This window comes from Eublepharis macularius, chromosome 13 (assembly GCF_028583425.1).
Source record: "Eublepharis macularius isolate TG4126 chromosome 13, MPM_Emac_v1.0, whole genome shotgun sequence".
Classification (NCBI taxonomy): Eukaryota; Metazoa; Chordata; class Lepidosauria; order Squamata; family Eublepharidae; genus Eublepharis; species Eublepharis macularius.
In genome coordinates, this window is record NC_072802.1 from 69300048 (window position 1) to 69319169 (window position 19122).

Sequence of the window (19122 nt, forward strand, 5' to 3'; positions counted from 1 at the left end):
CATACCTGTAAGAATTGATTGGTCTACCCTTAGCGTTGTGGATTTTATAGAAGTAATTCTTATGTCAGCAGGGACCTTGTCACCAACTGTGAATGAAAAACACACACACACAAATTTGAATCATTAAGGAACTTAAATGCATGTGGTAAAATACCAGAGTAAGCATACCATTGTTCAAACTTCCCTCATTTCAACAATAAAACAACTAATTGAGTATTTTTCAGAATTTCCAGCAACAGAAACTCTAAAAGGACTTCCATTGTTCCCAAGTATTTAGGATAGTTTCACTGTAGATTTCTCTTGAGATTTAAACTCATGATTATTTCTTCAACTTGTAATGGAGAGTTCAATTATGCTTATGGTATCATAGCACAAATTAAAAAGATGCATGCAAATACATACATTAAAAAACATGTACGCTTTAAGTTCCCATGAATCCCATGAATAGCACTGATCTGTTTTTATTGAATTGTTGTATGCAGGGCTTTTTCTCTGGGAAAAGAGGTGGTGGAACTCAGTGGGTTGCCCTTGGAGAAAATGGTCACATGGCTGGTGGCCACGCCCCCTGATCTCCAGACAGAAGGGAGTTTAGATTGCCCCCCCCCCCGCGCCACTGAGCAGCACAGAGGGCAATCTAAACTCCCCTCTGTCTGGAGATCAGGGGGCGGGGCCACCGGCCATGTGACCACTTTCAAGAGCTTCCAGAACTCCGTTCCACTGCGTTCCAGCTGAAAAAAAAGCCCTGGTTGTATGTATTATGTGTTTTAATTTTTTAATGTTGAAATGTTTTAATGTTGAAATGTTTTAATGTTTGATATTGATCGCTTTCGGGACTCTATTTGGGTCGAAAGGTGGCACTAGAAATGTTTTAAATAAATTTCTCAAACAGCTCTTCATGAACTAGAAGCTGCATGGCAGACTGTTTATGAAGTAGAAGGAATTTCCAAACCAGCTTGTGTTCACTCTGTGTGTGTAGGGGAGGGTTCTAATGTTTGATGGAAAGGAGTAAAAACTACCACTCATATTTTAGAGTACCCCTGAACACAACTAACATAGCATTTGGGATCCCAGCAACATCCTCTCCTCTCCAACTCCAATTCCCATGTACTCATCTACATTTCATCCCATTGATACTTCCAAAGTAGCGCCCATCGACAACTTAAAAATTCATATAAAATGTTTGATCCAACAATTGCAATGATAGCAGGGAATTAAAACAATACCAAAAAGAGCAGGGCATGAAATATTCTTGCATCACCAGCTCATAATTACTGATCCTGACACAGAGAGTAGACTTGTTACACCATGGTCCCTCTAGTTTTACTGCAGGGACACGGAGCCAATGTTAATTCCTGCAGGAACTGCTTATGCAACTGGCAGCAATCATGCATGCAGGAAGAACAAGTGTGAGAGGAAGACAGAAGAGCGGCAGCCTCTACACTCAAGAACATGAGCAGAAATCCTTCCCAGATGTTTAAAGTACATACAAATTTGTGGCTTTAGACACTCTTAGCAAATAAGAACATATTTTTGTGCAGTTTCTCACAAGGTAAAAATTATTGTCCTGGCCTGACTAGAGTCTCTGCTGGGAGACAAAACTACATTATACTTATATGGTTAGCTATATATGCTGTACTCCTTTTCCTTTGTTCCATTATTGTACATGAAAACCAATCTAAACTCTGTGCCCTTGAGCAGTGAAGAGAAAATAGTACAAGGCAAACAATGACCAAGGCCAAAAAAGGGCAAAATATTTGAGTGCACTCCCCTGATGTCGTGAGGAGGTTTATATGTAGATACATGATAGCAGCTGTTTTTCAGTATTACAATTCCACCACACAGCAGACTAAGACAGCACAATGCAGGAGAAAGCCCATCACTCTGTGCAGCACACACGGTTGCTAGTTTTCAACAGCTGAACATCTCAAATGCACTACCACACTTGACAATGGCATATTAAAAGACAGGATCTCTTTACCAGGAATTTATATAGCTCAGTCTAGGCATGATGGTTATAGACAGTTATAAGAGCTCCTTGCAGAAAGATCACTCTCACGCACTTTGCACTCAACACATGCCACATAAGTGACCACCACAATATAGTTACCATTCAGTATAGCATTTAAGAAAGCGTTACCTTTCTTAATAAGCTTTCAGAACATGGTTTTAACTATTCAGAAAGTGTGGGGTCAAAAGGTGATGAGCCCAAATAAGAACAATGCTGACATGCCAAACAGGCCTTTAGCAGCCAGTGATGTCCTTGTACAAAATGTACAAACTTTCATGATAACTACTACTGATTGTCTTAGGCAGCAAGGATTGCAATCAGGCTAACATTTTCATTGTTTAGAAGTTTACTAAACTACCCAACTGAACAATTAAATCTGGGCAGCATTCTGACTCTGACCATTCTAATACCATAATACAGTACGCAGGTTTGATGTTCCAGTACCAAAAGTTTCTTTTAAAAATGCTATTACGTCTTATAAGCAGCAAGCATATCTTTAAATGTAACGTACCTAAAGAGTTGTACAAGTTCATTACCTTACATTTTCCATCAAACTAGCTTAGAGAAGTGCAACACTTAAAGATATTGCCACTGATAGCAGTCGTCTTTTTGGTACCAATGTCTATTTCCTTCATTTTGTAGTCCATCTTGCCAGATAGCTTTTCTTTACAGCTGCCTTGCTGCAATCCAGACTGATTTTAGAAATCATAGGTTTAAAGTATCTGTCTTTCCAAAGCCAAGGAAAGTAGACCAGATATGTGAAAACATCCTATCCAGGCCATTACTCAAGGAAAAGAGAGAAGACAATGTTCACAGTAACTCAGAAAAAACAAAAGGGTACGTTTGACCTCTTTCATTCCAGCCTAAAACAAAATTCTTCACCTAAAGACTTCTGCTGAAACCTGTTCAACTCTCTCAGCTTCATGTTTTTTCCCAAAGGTTTCAAGATCAGTAAATCTTTGTCCTGCACAAACCACTCCTTCACACCTGCCATTATATCTGCTCTGTAATATACTTTTAAATTAGGCACCACTACATCTCTATTAACAGGACACATTAGTCTTTTCAATGCTACACTTGGGGGGGGGGTTGTCTAATTTTGAACCCCTTCACTATTTTATGAAACAATGCACAATACAGAAGTGGAAAACTTTGAGAAAGCAAGAAGCGGTTTATTCTTTTGATTGGAGAAATTAATTTCCACAGAAACACAGTGTCTCCTTTTTCATTTTGTCAACCAGTTCTGTAATCTTTCATGGCTGAAGCAGTATTTCTTCACTCCCATCTCAATTCTCATCATAGGTACAGGAAACAAATTACATAATCTTGTGTGTATTTCTAGTGCTGCTGCTTGTATTACACACACAAAGCTGCTTTATACTGAATCAGACCATAGGTCCATCACTGTCAGCATTGTCTCCTCAGACTGGCAGCAGCTTTCCAGGGTCTCATGTCAAGGTCTTTCATATCACCTCCTCCCCGGTCTTTTTAACTGGAGATGCTGGGGACTGAACCTGGGACGTTCTGCGGGCAAAGCAGAGGCTCTACCATTGAATCAGAGCCCTACCCCCAGCAAAAATCACATCTAAAAATGTGGGCATTTAAGCAGAAATTATTATATGTGCAGGTTATTCTACAGTCTATCAAGTTATGTGGAAGACCTGTTTTTTTAAACCTCTCTTCCTATTTGATACATTTGAAGATGTCAAAAATCTGACCACCAACCGAACCTGATTAACTGATGAGAGGTTCCTGTATACACCAACATCCCTAGACGACAGTGAATAAGAACGCAGGAAGAGCCTACTGCATCAGCCCAGTGTTCCATCTAGTCCAGCATCCTATTCACACAGTGACCAACCAGTAGCCCTGGAGCGGCAAATAAACAGGGGACAGAGGCTGAGGCCCTCCCCTGCTGCTGCCTCCCAGCACTGGTATTCAAAAATTGCACAAAGAGACCTTCAAGGCTTACTTTAGGACTATGATAATCTATTGGTGAGCACATTACTGAGTGGGTTAAAAGAGCCTACAACCAATTACTATGATTTTTTGCAGCAATATCCTTTAAACTATACTGCTCTCTGTTGCTCTTATTAAAAAGTCACTCTGGACTTTTGCAATAGAGATAATTATGAGTGTTTAAACACAGACTAGTAAACTGTTAGTTGAAAATAATTAGGAGACTTATAATTACAGCAATCGCTAAATGCGTAGGCTTAAAACACAAGGAAGAGTAATTCACAAAACCAGCAAGTAGCAGAGCAGTCAACATAGCTAGTGACAGAAATGCAACCCTTAGCTCAAGGGTCCAAAAGGGAAGACCAGCAGGAACCAGAGGATCCTGCCAAATCTTTAAAAAGAAGTTGCACCCAGTAATTACTGCAGGAGTACAGTATGTATTCAGGAAACATTACGTTCAAGCAATAATGATATTTCATTAAGTTTTAAACACAAAGAGTTTGGCCTGCAGTATTGCTAGCAGGTTACCTTGATGTTCAGACACTTGGTTCTTAATCTTTTGTTTTAATATGAATTTTCACTTGAAGCATATTTTTTCTTTAGAAGGATAAGGCTGCAACTATTCTGTGAATCCAAAGAATGAGAACAGCACAAGTCTCATGCTCTCTAAAATTTATGGTTTAATAACTCACAAGGGAAAAGCCAGAAAAAGGTATCCAATTAAACTTTTCTTTTATACAATTTTATAAATTCTTAAATAAATATGCTGACCTGGTTTGAACCCTAGGTCAGCATATATTTAACCCTCATCAAGTCCAGTGGGTCATGGCATTAGGCTGGGATTAATCTTTTACTTTAGAACCATTCTAGCAGGACTCTCGCACACAGATACAAATCCTGGCTGAAAACTACATTCAGTGATAAATAATGAGTAAGTATGACTAGAATGTTACACATTTCATACTCGGAGAACAAAGCATATTCACAGTTGGAAGAGGGGCATGAGAAGTATTTAATAACACATCACATTTTGTGGGTCAGAAGTAAGTAAAACCCAGTCATACAGTATTTATCACCATTACTGTAGGTCTTTTAATGTTTGGAACGGGAAACAAAAGCTTTGTTCCTTGTGCTCCAATCTGATAAAAACAGAGACTCTGACATAATATGCAAAGGTAGAGCATACCAGAAGAAATACTTTTGCTTTTAGATAAGCAGTCTAGGGTTCTGTTAAGTATGTGGAAGTTAAGTTGCATTGAACTCAATGACACTTCTAAGAAAGAGTGGTACTAATACCAGTTATTAAACCTTCAGGTATGTATCAAAGAATTTCAGATTTTTTTTAAAAAAAGTATCTTGAAAAATGCAACGTCCTCCCCCACAGTGTTCCCTTTTCTAGGATAGTTAACAGGATCGATTCAAAAAGCTTATATCTTGCCTCTCCATCACAACAAACTGAAGTGGTAGAAATTAAAACCAGAAAAAGGCTTGATGGCATTGCCTTCTTCCTCCAACACTAGTGATGGCTGTTAATGACACAAAAAGCTTATGTATTATAAAGGAAGAAGCAGGACAAGTATTAAGCAGCTTTCATAAATAAGAGCATCTTTCAGCGCTTACGTCTAACCACAGTTTTTCCCTTAGCAATTACTACCTTTCATTAAGTGATGTTAAACATGTGCAGGACCTGAACAGCTAAATGACAGCAGCTAAGCAGCCTGCTTAAGCTACAGTATATATAACAAGCTTCTGTGAATTTGAAGTTGGGCAATTCATATGACCCCATTAAGAAAAGCAAAAGACAGAAATGAATAAATAGAGTGTCCTAATTTGAATGTCAGAGTTGCTTCCCGTACGCTTCCATTTTTTCTGCAAACCTGTTCGTCATGATACATAAAGTCAGGGAGGAAAGCAGTAGGAGGAGTGTTAAGGAATGTGGAAGATCAAGGCTCGCTCATGTAACATTAAACTATGCCTTGACATTACTGTGAACAGTCATATTGCAAAACCTCTCTACACTTTCAGAGTAATCCATATTATTTCATATATTCTCTGCAGAGACAGAGGAGTGCTTCACGCAAGTACAGAACCTAACATGTACATACCAATAATGAAAAAATGTTAAATGAAGTTGGGTCCACCAAGAAGTTTCTTAAGGTAAGAAAATCATAAAATCCCACCAGCAACAGCCAGGGCTGGCGCACACATAGAAACCAGGTAGGCGGTGGCCTCAGGTGCGAGGGCCCTGGAGAGGCGCCGGAGGGGGTGTCAGGGGCAGAGGCGCGCGCCACAGAGCTGGCGTGGCTGGCCCGCAGCTGCTGCAGCCAGCCAGCCAGCCCCGTGCCGCTGCCGCCACCACACGCCCCCAGCCAGGCGCAGCAGCCATGAGCCGCTGCCAGGGCAGCGTGCAGAGCGCGGAGCAGACTCCGCCCGCCACCCCAGTCATCCGCCGGCAAATGCCCCGGCTTGCGCTGCGCGATGACGTCATCGCGCAGTCTGTGGCATGCGCGCACTGCACGCGTGCGGGAGAGGGGTTGCCGCAGGCGCCAGAGACTCTGGCGCCGGCAGTGGCAACAGCTGAACTTTCAGGAACCACCTAGAGTGTTTCTAGGTCATGCATCCTTTTCTTGCGTAAAACAATTATTTCTGTCACTTGCTGGTGAAAATGGCAGTTTGTTCTACAATTGTAAATTTGCTGATTAAGCTGAGAGCAAAGAGGTTAAAATACATTCTCTTAAAACGTGGCATCCTCTTAAAATGTGTTAAGACTTTTAAAGAAAAAAAAGCCTCCATTTGGACTCTGATAGTATAAGAACCAAAATGTGACAGATTAGACATTCAATCAAAAAGACACATGCTTTGACATCTCATTAAATATTTTTAGATATGGGTTACTGAGAAAGAGTGCAAAGCTGGTTAAAAAGGCATTGTTTTCTAATAAAAGGACAGGTTGAAGAAAGGTTTAATAATATGATGCAACTTTATCTTCCTAGCTTATCACAGTATTTAACAACCAATTACCAACATGAAGTCTAATTTAAAGGAAAAGAAGTCTAGCACATATGCCTTTTAAGATTTGTTAATCTCCAATCAGTTTGCTTCTCAGGTCTCTTGCTGTTGTGTAGCAACTGAATGCAGTTGAGTAACCTGAGGGCAATATCCAGACATTGTCCTTAAATGACTTTGCATCTGACTAACTATAGATTTTCATGAGATTTCAAGGATTCAATGGGATTTTCCAAAGATGAGAGGTTTTTTTACTCTGCAGTTGCTGTAGATATGTAATTTACTGTACAAAATACAGAGCTTAATTTTTTTGCTTCCGACATCTGATCTGAAAGTATTGCTTGCACACACACAATTGAGGGGGCAGGTCTCCTCTCAAGGCAGCTGCATCCAGATCCTGCAAACTGATGTGACAGGCTGCATCATGAAGGCAACCTTACCCACAGTGCTATGTGGAATCAAGCATGCCATACGTAATTTTACTTTTACTATGTGACTTATCACTACAGACTGCTAACTCAAAGTATTATTTATTATTTTTCATCAATTATTATTTTTTTATTATTAAAAATATTTTCTTATATCCTGCCTTACTCCCCAATGAGGATCCAAAGTAGATGACATCATTCTGCTCTCCATTTTTTCCTCACAACAACCCTGTAATGAACATTAGGCTGAGACTGTGTGATGGCCCATGGCCACCAGTGAGCTTCCGTGGCAAAGCATGAAATCGAACCTGGGTCACCCAGATCCTTGTCTGTCACTCTAGCCACTACGCCACACTGCCTCTCAATGTTAATTAATGTTATTTATAGTCTTCCTTGAATTAATGTTAATTAAATTAATGTTATTAATGGTATCAATTAATTAAATTATTATTTATAGTCTGCCTTTCTCACCAAGACTCACTACAATTAGGTATAGATCGCAGAAATATGAAAACAAGCTGAAACGCAATACAGAGCCGTTACAATGCTGAAAGAAAACATAAGCAACTGGAGATGACATATTAAACAATGTGGAAACTACTCAGTAGGATTATACTTTTAGCAACAGACAATACACAACAGTATAGTCTACAGTCCATATCCCTTTATCAAAGCAGAATTCTACATTGTTTGATTGTAGGCAACATCCACTGAAGAAAACCTCTGCTGAGCATCTCCTCCACAAAAGATAGTATGTTATGCAACCCTAATATCTACTGGCTGGAAGCTCAAGTGTAATCCTAACATGTTTCAACAAGTTCTTATTAAGTCAAAATTTACCATGTATTTTACTGCTCTGGAAGCCCAACATTTGCTTGATATGAAGTTACTGCTTGGCAAGATATGGTTAAGGGCAGATATTTATTCCCTATGTATAGAATCCATTTACTCGTGACAAAAGGGATGCTTTTTTTAGAGTTAATAACTATGTCTCAATGACTCCTCCATGCCTTCTCCCCCAAAAAGCCTATAATGAAGTACTCTTCAACAATATGCACCACTGACACATAGGAGATAGCTACCACCTGGTTATTTACGCCAGTCAACGGTGAGGTGCAGTGGCCTGGACATGCAAATGTCATTGGCACTCAGCCTAGAATTCCATGGCCAGATACACATCCCAGCATCAAGTGCTTTGTTGCTTCCCTACATGGTTCTCTTTTTGCAGGCACCAAGTCAAAGGCCATCCAATACGCTTATACTTGTGACAGAGGCATGCACACAGTCTCTCTCACCTTCAGGTCTTGACACTAGCTATGGAACACACTGTATGTACTCTTTGCCACCCATCCTGAACTTTTAGCTAGGTACTGTCATTTAACTCACTAAGTGTAACAGTACCGACTACACAGAATATCCAAGTTCATATGAAAGGCTGCTCTATGAACAGGACCTCACCTACCATCCTCAGAGTGACCTTGGCATTACTGCTACTATGGGAATCACTGGGCCTCAGAATAACCATGTCAACATAAACGTATATAATTGTTAGTTAAAAAAAGAATTAAGCTGGGGAAAATGAAGTGCAACTGATCAACTACATTTATTATCTGCCACTTTGAGTTAAAATTAGCAATCTATGGGATCCAACCAGACTATCAAGACTAAATTTTCCATCAGTAGAATTCCCCACCCCTACCCCCAATGATCCCCTCAAAATGCTGTTCGAGGGGATAGGTAAAGGAATTATGGGAGGGGGGAGCAGTGGGATGGAGGAATTAGAGGAGATAGCAAGTGTACTCTTGATCCAACCCTATCCATTGAGCAACATGTGGCACATGACAGGAAGATACAAAATTGGGCATTACAGCAAATCAATGCAAGCTATACAGTACACATGCGCACACACACAAATGCGCCCTCAAAGGGCAGCAAGTTCACATCAAGTATGTATCAGATTAATCACCAAAAAGGTTCTTTCAAGAAATACAGATACTATAATTATAGAGGTCTAAAAATTAAGCTAATTATAATTTAAAACTAAAATCCACAACCTTAAAGCTACCAGAGGGATGGAAACTGGAGCTAACCAACACACATGGCCAAGCTCCAGTTGAAGGGAAGAAAACTGTCTCATACTAGCTTCAAATAAGGGGAATGATTCTACTTTTCTTAAGTACATGGTTTCACAGTCATATTGTGGCTAGAAGCATCCAGAGGAAACCACAGAAAAGTTCGTTCTACAATAACTGTGTTACAAAACTCTTTGCTATACTAAAAGGGCTAACATGGCTACTCTAGTTACATTTGACCATTAAAAAAATGCTAAGAGGCCATAGTTACTTTGAGAACAAGTACATTTCTCAAAACACAAACCAGTACAATATTAGTGAGGTGAAATTGAAGGATACTATGGGGAGAAGAGTTTAGGAAAAAAACACAGCTACCTTCCCACACATGCTATTCCATAAAGACTACTGCATCATACAACAGCAAAAGGGTACAGCTGGCAAATGGGAATACAGTACTATTAATAGAACTTTGCACAGTGCATCTTACACTTGGACGTACTACAAGCAAATCATTTTTTAAATATATTGTATTATTAGATTGTAAACCACCCCACCACTCGTCTTGGCTGACTGGGTAAAAATACTTGAACAAATACATGAATAACAAGATTTGGATCCAACAGCAAGATTTCCAAGGCATGAGTTTTCGACACTTAAAGCTCGCTTCATCAGATACTGTCTGCATTATCAGCAGAATACTTATGTACCATCTGACAAAGGGAGTTTGAAAGCGCATACCCCGGAAATCTAGTTGGCCTTTAAGGTGATAGTGGACCCGAATCTTGTTGTTCTACTACAGACCAGCATGGCTACCCATGTGAAACTATAAACAGATTAAAAAGAGTCCAGTAGCACCTTTAAGACTAACCAATTTTATTGTAGCATAACTTTCTGTCCCATGCATCTGACGAAGAGAACTTGTTTCTCGAAAGCTTATGCTACAATAAAATTGGTTAGTCTTAAAGGTGCTACTGGACTCTTTTTGGTTTTGCTACCACAGACTAACACGGCTAACTCCTCTGCATCTATAAACAGATTAAAATGCCAACTAAGAGCTAGGTATATGAAGAGTTTGACCAACTCATGCAGTTCAATTAACTTTCTTTATACGGCCAACACTATAGCCCCATGACAGAGCAAATGGCTTTCCTATTCTATTTAGGTCACTTCATGTCAGTTGAGCTCTTTTAGTAGCAAGTCTGGGCCTTTGGAAACAAGCAGTTTTCCTCCCTTCACAGCTTGGAAGTTGCTGAGGAAAGGGAAGCAGACGTAAGTATTCTGCTGATAATGCAGGCAATCAAGATATCAGCTAGATTTCCTGATCCAAACAAATGGCAGAAATCTGATTACAAGATATCTCTACAGCATGCACATGTCATCCAGCAAGAGAGCCTGCACTTGCTATGAAGACAGCAGCAAGATTCCCATCAGTTTAATGGTTCTGGAGCCCATTATATCTCACACTGCCTGCGTCTTAACAGTAAATCATTAGAACTAACTTAACGTCAACTCGTTGCCTGAAAAAAATAGTAACATAAAAGGTATCTTAAGACAACATGTATTATGCAATCAACATAGTATCTCACCAGCTACTTCCACAATATCACCAGGGACGATGTCTCTCGCTTTTATCCTTTGTACGCTTTTTCTGTCTTGTCGATATACTTTACCCATTTCAGGTTCATATTCTTTAAGAGCTTCAATAGCATTTTCAGCATTTCTCTCCTGCAAGAGTGAAGGGGGGAGGGGAATCAGATGTCATAAAAGACAGAAGCGCTAACTTTTATGCCTACAGTTTGCAAAACAATCAACTTCCAATTTTCTCATTTACCATTAAGCACACAGTAACCTATGTTCATTCACTGACATAACTAGACATACCACACTATTGCAACAAGCCAAGGGAGAAGCCTGTGAAGTATCACTGTCAAATACAATCTACAGAAGTCACTGAGCCTTTCACTTCCATTTTTTACTTTCCCTCTAGGATGCATGTTATGGTTTGTGCAAGGATAGTTTTAAGACAAAACTTCTTTTTGAGACAACTGCTCAGCTAGAATGCTTTTTCAAAATCAAAAGATGGTGTCATCTTGCATAAAATGTGTGAAGCACTTGGTCTCATTTCAATACAGAAATTTTTGCCCCAAATTGACTAACCTAGAAATTAATCCTGTTATGTTAGAAGTGCGCACCAATCCATTTTCTATTTTCCCACCTTCAGAATAATTAAGACCCTGTTTGCCTGGATACATTCTTATTTTCAGCAACTACTGACATCTAGATTTGAAGAGAACAGTTGCCAGGAAGCCTCTTTGCTCTAGTAACAAAAAGACTTCACACTCATAAGCTTGCTAACAAAATAGCTAGTATCTCTAACATAGTAACAAGACTGATATCCTAACAAAGAATGTATCAACCCCTCATGCGTCAGTCCATGCAAGACTGATGGTATGATTACAGCAACCAGGGCTCATTTTGAGGGGGAACGCACCAGAACACAGTTCCGGCAGTTCCCCAAAGAGGTCATGTCAGGTGGCCCCTGCCCACGCGTTGGCTAGCGTGGTCCCTTTTACTCCTTGTGTGATCTTCTGGACTGTTTCTCTCCAACCCTTCCTTACTGCACTCTCCACCTCCAGTTGAGCCCATCATTGTATGGTTGTAAAATTAATTACCTTGGCGACAGACCGCTGTTTTGTATTTATTGTAGTTATTGTATTTTTGGAATTTTTGTACCTTGTTTATACACCATTGCACCTTTGCACTTTATTATAAATTATTATATAACTATTACTGTTGTGGCGTCCTCCGGTTGTTGTTGTTGCATGCCTTAGCCCCCGGGGGCTTCCCTTTTGGCTTTCCTTCAGGGGGTGTGGCATATGCAAAGCAGTCATGCTAATGACACATTTCCGGTGGTGTCAAGGGGTGTGGCATATGCTAATGAGTTGTGCTACTGAGTTCCTCCAGCTCTTTTTCTACTAAATGACCCCTGACAGTAACAGTTTTATGGCTGCTGTTATTCAAGAATCAAAGTCTGAATCCAGGATACGGTTTGCTTCAATACTGCTCTGCTCAGACATTTTGCTCATTCTTTCAATCTCATCTCCACAGGCACCTGCCTTCTGAAATGAGACTCGTTTACAGTATTCCAGGGGCTGCCTGTTGGAATACCTTCTCCCTCTTCCGTCATTGAGAAGCCTTTTTGTTCCAGTCCAACTTTTTAAAATTTTTAATTTCAAATGGCTTTTACTTAATTTAATAATTACTCCTGTTGGTAGTAGCAGGTTTTTTTTAAAAAATTCTTGTATGGTTTTTAAAGTACTACTTTAAAAGGAGAGTCAGTCTGGTGTTAGTAGTTAGTGTGTTGGACTAGGATCTGGGAGACCTGTGTTTAAATCCCCGTTTGCCCACGGAAGCTTGCTGGGCCCATCACACACTCTCAGCCTAACCTAACTCACAAGGTTGTTGCTAGGATAAAATGGATGAGAAGAGAATGATGTAAGCTGCTATGGGTCCCCACTGGTGAAAAAGGTGAAACATGAAGCAAAATACATAAAATAAAACACTTTTTCCAGGTGCTGCTTCTGGTTTCTTAATATTTTAGGTGTTTTTATGGCAAGATGTTATGGAGTCATTTTATTTGCCTTTTGTTGTCTTACTGCATTGCAAACTGCTGCAGGCATGCTACTGAAAGGGAGGCAGTATATAAATGACTGAACAAAATATATGATACAGTGAAAGGGACTTTCAGTTAGTAAGATTTTTTCCCCAAGAAACCTTGATGCTGAACTGTGCCTAAACAATAAGCTGCCAAAATATAAATGTCTGAAAAGCCAGTAGTTCCTGTTCTAATATCTTCTCCGAAAGTCAAAAGCAAGCATTGGGTCATGGTTTGTACATGCAAATTCAGAAATACTACAAATCATGAGCTTCCAAAACTTTAGACAACTTTTCATCTTCCCTCACAGTTACAAATTATAACGTGGTCAGACTAATCTAGATCAATAAACAAAATCATTGTGTACTTTCCCATGCCTGTTCAGAAACTCAAAATAAGCATATCTGCACTATTAAGCCACCCAGATGGGCCAAGTTTTAACAGATATATTCAGAGTTTAACAAATCTCAGGCACCAGCTTGCCTAGAAATTTCATTGTGGTGCCTATTATTTTCAGCAGTCATTTATTATATGTGCCTCTGGGTGATTCACAGTAGACATCTGAAGCTTATTTAGGTGAGGGACAGAAGTGAGCTTTTTATTGTGATGATGCCCGTTCACTCCAGTCATCTTTGGCGGTCCTGCATTGGGTGCTCCCGCCATCTGCAGTTAGACAGGCAGCACAAAATCTTTGGAACTCCCTCCCCCAGAGCAATTGGTCTGTCACTCTCTATTATGGTCTTCCACCAGGGGGTGAAGCCACTTTTTTGTTTCATTTGCCATACCTCAAATAACTTATTGGTCTTCTTCCATGTTGCTGGTGTTATGTGTTTTACTGAATTATTTTTTATACTATTTTAAATGCTTTACATTCAAAATGCTTAATATGTTTAAAGTTTTTAATGTTTTAATGATCACTGTATTGGGGACCCTATTTAAGAAAAAAGGCAACATAAATTTTTAGATAAATATGGAGTAACCTGGGTTAGGTTCACACGTGCGAAGGAGGCCCTTAAAGTGTGCTTGCCTCAGAACATACAGGGTTTTAAAAGTCCATACCAGTAACCCTGAATAGGGGCCAGAGGCACATTGGAAGCCACTGTAGATGGAACAAGACTGGAGTGATATGGTCCCTACGACCCACTCCAGTCAGCATTCTGTTCCAAATGTAGCTTCTGGACAGCCTTCAAGGGCAGCCCCACATAGAGTGCATGCAATAACCTAATCTAAATGTTACTATGGCACGCACCACAGTGGCAAAATCTTGCCTGCCCTGGAAGGGCCACACCAGCTGAAGCTGGAGAAAGACTCCTCTGCAAATCCTGCTACCTGTTTATACAATCAGAAGCCCATGTCCAGCAACATCCCTAAGATATAAGCCTGCTTCTTCAAGGAGAGTGGAACCCACCCCCATCCAGAACAGGACCAGTTTCCTGGGTCAAACCTTCCCCCCACTCATATGCTACAACACTTGTTATAGTTTTTAAAAAATGACAAGTAACTGTGTATAGTTTAGGATTAGGTTCTGTAGCAGCAATTAGAAAATATGGTCATTCCCCCCTCTTGATGGTGAAGTGGTTTGCACGTGTCAGTGAAGATGAAAGCAATACTATCAGGAATTTCGATTTTGTCAAAAGCATAAACTCTTAGTGGAGTCACTCAAGGGGAAATGGTCAAAGCTGAGATGACAGGCTAAGAAACATCCACCCCCTTCAGAAAAGAGTGGTCATATGAACAAAAAAGAACTGATAGGTCCAATGGTGATGGAGCGGAAAAACTCTTGAAGAGTAGCTACTGGGCAGCAACAGTACTGGAAGGTGATACTGGCAAAGGATCTGTCAGATAATGGCAGCACCACTTCAGCTAACCCTGGTTAATACTGCACAGAAGGTGGCACTGGTAAACCACTTCCAACCATCTCATACCTCAATAACTCTACGAACTGACAACCCCAAATTAAAGAAAATTATCATGCTGGAAGACAAGACCCATCTCCAGGTTGGAAGGCAAAGGACAAGTATGAATAGCACTGTTCTTAATGTCTTAAAGGACATTCAGTTGCTGATCTAAATAGAGGCAAGAGGAATAGAGGCAAAAGGAAAACCCAAAGCTGTGTGACACATATACTAGGAACACGGGACATTAAAAGAATGAATCAAGGTAAACTCAAAATCATAAAACAAGAGATGGAACATTTAAATATTGTAATCCTGAGTGTTCATGAACTAAAGTAGACTGGATTAGGACATATTCAGTCAGAAAACTACAAAATGTTTTATTCTGGAAGTGATGGACTCAGAAGAAACAGTGCTGAGTCAGTTTGATGTAGTGGTTAAGAGCGCAGGTCTCTAATCTGGAAAACCAGGTTTGCTTCCCCACTCCTCCATCCAGCCAGGTGACCTTGGGTCAGTCACAGCTCTAAGAGCTCTCTCAGCCCTACCCACCTCACAGGGTGTTTTGTTGTGGGAATAATAAATAGCTCTGAGTGGGCATTAAGTTGCTCTGAAGGGCGGTATATAAATCAAATGTTATTATGTTATTATTAATAGTGACCTGAGACGTAGCACAAGTAATCAGGGGCTATAATGCAAACTCTGATTGAATAATAGCAATCAGACTTCATGAAAAGTCTATCAGCATAATCATCATTCAAACTACAGGTGCTGAAGAAGAATAAAATGGAAGTGTTTATCTAAGTGTTCAGGAAGAAACTGATCATACATTTAAACAAAATGGAAATAAAGGCCTTCAGTCTGCCACACCTGAGCAACACTGTTAGTGGCAGGATATTTCAGAGATCATTAATCTGTAGGATTGTCATACACTGGAAGCAACCTGACAGCATGTAAGACATGGTAATTAAAATATAAAACCCTTAGGGCTGCAAAGTCTGGCTCCTAAATTTTGGGGGTGGCTCAAAGCTGAAAAAGATCTGCCAAGCTCTGGATATATTCCTAAAGAATATTTTCTGAATGACTACTTTTAAACATTTCATCTCTGTGAGGGCAAGAAGTAGGAGAGAGGAAGTTAAAGAGGCCTGCATTATGGAGGCGTCTTGCTCAGACTTTCCTATCCAAAGTAATTCATTACATTTACACACACATTGGCTTGGTTCACATGTCATGGCTAGGCCACGGTTTGGCAACTGGGATCATGCTGCCGCTTCCTGAACTTCTACGCACCCAAAACCCTTTCTCTGCTTCTCAGTTTTCATCAACTAAAATCTGCTACGAAGTCCACAGTATGGCTTTTCCTAGTTGGCAAACTACAGCAAACCAGTTTAAAGACAAACTTGCAGATAATATGCAATTTGACTCAGCTGGCCATTCAAAATCTTATGCTTTTCTTTTTTTCGTTTACGGCAGCTACCCACTGTTCCATGTCAAAACCATGAAATCAAAAGCTAGTAACATCTAATAAAAAGTGAAATAGTTCAGGTGCTTGAACTCCTGTAAAAGCAGCACTATCTGTTCAAAGTTGAGTCAGAATCTGGCAGCTCCTTCTTGGCAGTGGCCTTATAACTTAGGAAGACTGCCATCAATATTTATGTTACCATGGTATTGTGAAATAGATGTTCCCGTACTGCCACACATTCAGAAATGACTACGTGGACCCTCCCTTTTCAAACATTTCTCATGCCCAAGATTTCTCTTGAATACTGCACAGCAGAAACCAAACATATATAAGACCACTTTCCCATCTAGACAAAAATCCCATCTAAACAATACTGAATAACAAAATACTTAAAGAGTATCTAGGACCGTGGCTATCAGATGAACTGGGCAAAGGAAACTGTAAGAATGTTTCAAGATTCCAACTGTACTTAAGTAATAAAGAAAGTGTGCGGGTGATTCAATTATGTGGTCTATTAGCATCTGACTTAGTATTAATACTAGTGGCCTCTATTCAGCAAGACTGACTGTCACCCTGAAATCAAGGACTTTTAAAAATATATACTTTTTACAATGCTTGGCTGTTGTATACTTACTGCTACTATTACAATATAGCTATATGATCAGAGAATTATATAAAACAAGCCTGCATACACAGGTAAATCACTCACTGCCACTAAGTCAACTCACTTCAAGTTTTCATCAAGCATTTGTTTGTATGACAGCTGCCACTTTTGATATAAATCACTTGGCAAAATTAATGCAATTTTTAAATAAGCAAAGTAGAGCCAGACAGATTTCAGCATCAGTAAGAATATGAGTCTCGTAATCCCTTTAACAGATACTACTGATGCTGAAGAGCATGTTGCTCTTTCCACTTTGTAGTTCTTATTCAGGGGAGCAGGTTTTCAGCCACAGAATACTGAAATTGGGCTACCTGTACATTTTCAATACTGCTTCATACATGAGGATGAAGATTACTGCAAAAATAGGTAATGCTATTCACACTTAAGCACAGTAAATAGTACTTTTGCCCCAAGCCTTGCTGTGACATCACACAGCGATTTCACAGGGCAAAGTGAGCAGGTTAACACAGATCTGTCTGGCTAAAGAATTCTCCTTCACTCTAGGCAGAACTCCTATTGAATCTCAGTACTCATGAGTAGACAAACATGCAAATGTTGCTGACTGTAATGTATCAGATACACAGTTTCAGAAGACTTCAGTTAAACTCCACTTTGCCATGACAGCTGAATGCAGGAATCAGGGCAAACTGGACAATGAATAACAACAAACAACAACATTCGATTTATATATGACTGACAGCAAAAATGATTTGGCAAGAACTCTGCATACAAGGGGAGCAGGAGATAGAAGTAGTACTTGGGGACGAGGACCAGCTGTGCTGACATCTAGTTCAGAGGCTTTCTGTGATGCCTGAACATCAGGGCATCACAGAATTTTGAGGTCAGTTTAAGAATGAACAGCGATTACAGCCATAAACTAAAAAAAAAATACTTAAGACTGCACATCAGGGCTTGGGTATGTTTAATGAAGCTTTTCTTTGCATTAGGATGCAGGATATAATCACAGTTCCCTAAAAGAAAAACAACTGAAAGGTTGAACCAGTCTGTCATTTTTCCATTCCAAAACATACCCAGTTCACTATAAAAAAATAATCCAAAGTTTGACAACTAGTTTAATAGTGAAATGTTCTATATTTCTGCAGTATGTTTGACTATATTTTTGTGTTTCTTTGTAAGCTGCTTTGAATCCCCAGTGGAGGGGGAAAACAGGATAGAAATAAATTGAGTCATGCACTAGCTCCTCTATTGTAAAAGAAACCTGCTATGAAGTATTTGAGAAGGAGGCAGCTGCTCTTCAAAAAAGCCAAGTCCAAAGCTTCCTTGATTGCACTGAACTATTTACACAGCTCCTTGGATTCAAGCTGATCTAGAATGCATAGCCTCTTTCTTGAAGAACTGAGAAAGCATAATTTAAAACACCCCCTTAAAATTATATCTAAAAACCTCACAACTACTTCACCACATAACATATGGCAATTTTAATTCAAACCTTTTAAAAATTCATCTGTATGAACAGCGCCCTTATTGCAACAACGTTTGGTATAATTTTTAAAGGTTCAGCATTACAAAGAGTGTTTGCTTACCTGCCACACACCCACAATTGCATTAGCAACTAATATGAGTAAAATTACAAAAGGTTCTACAAAGGCTGTTACTGTTTCTTCACCCTCTTCAAACCAGGCCAACACCTGCAAGAGAAATCAGAGTTAGAAAACATGTACACATTTAGATGGCATTTCGCATTTTCTTTAACATGCTACAACTATCTCAATTTTTGCTACAATTTATTCTCTGGTAATCAGATATTCCTCTAAGATTTACTACATCATTTTGAAAATGCCCATTAGGTCACTTAAATCACATCTTAGAAGCTAACAACAAATTCCATTTCATAAAAATACAATAAATTCCCTCAGCTGCTTCTGACTTGCAACTTGAAAGCAATTTGCACATCTGAGACATTAGGCTTTAGAATTTTTCAAAATGGATTACTTAGATTTGTTTTTGTGTGCATC

The 19122-nt window shown here is 39.6% G+C and overlaps 1 protein-coding gene across 2 annotated transcripts in view; it reads right to left on the reverse strand.

The window, feature by feature from the left end:
• ATP2A2 (ATPase sarcoplasmic/endoplasmic reticulum Ca2+ transporting 2) overlaps positions 1 to 19122 on the reverse strand; it is a 57680-nt gene that overhangs the window by 25391 nt on the left and 13167 nt on the right. For both annotated transcript variants that reach the window (XM_054996715.1, XM_054996714.1), the window contains exons 4-6: positions 18691 to 18795; positions 11060 to 11198; positions 6 to 86 (exon numbers count right to left, since the gene is read on the reverse strand). In XM_054996715.1, the coding sequence (XP_054852690.1) occupies positions 6 to 86; positions 11060 to 11198; positions 18691 to 18795 (325 nt within the window). The remainder of the gene's footprint in view (positions 1 to 5; positions 87 to 11059; positions 11199 to 18690; positions 18796 to 19122) is intronic.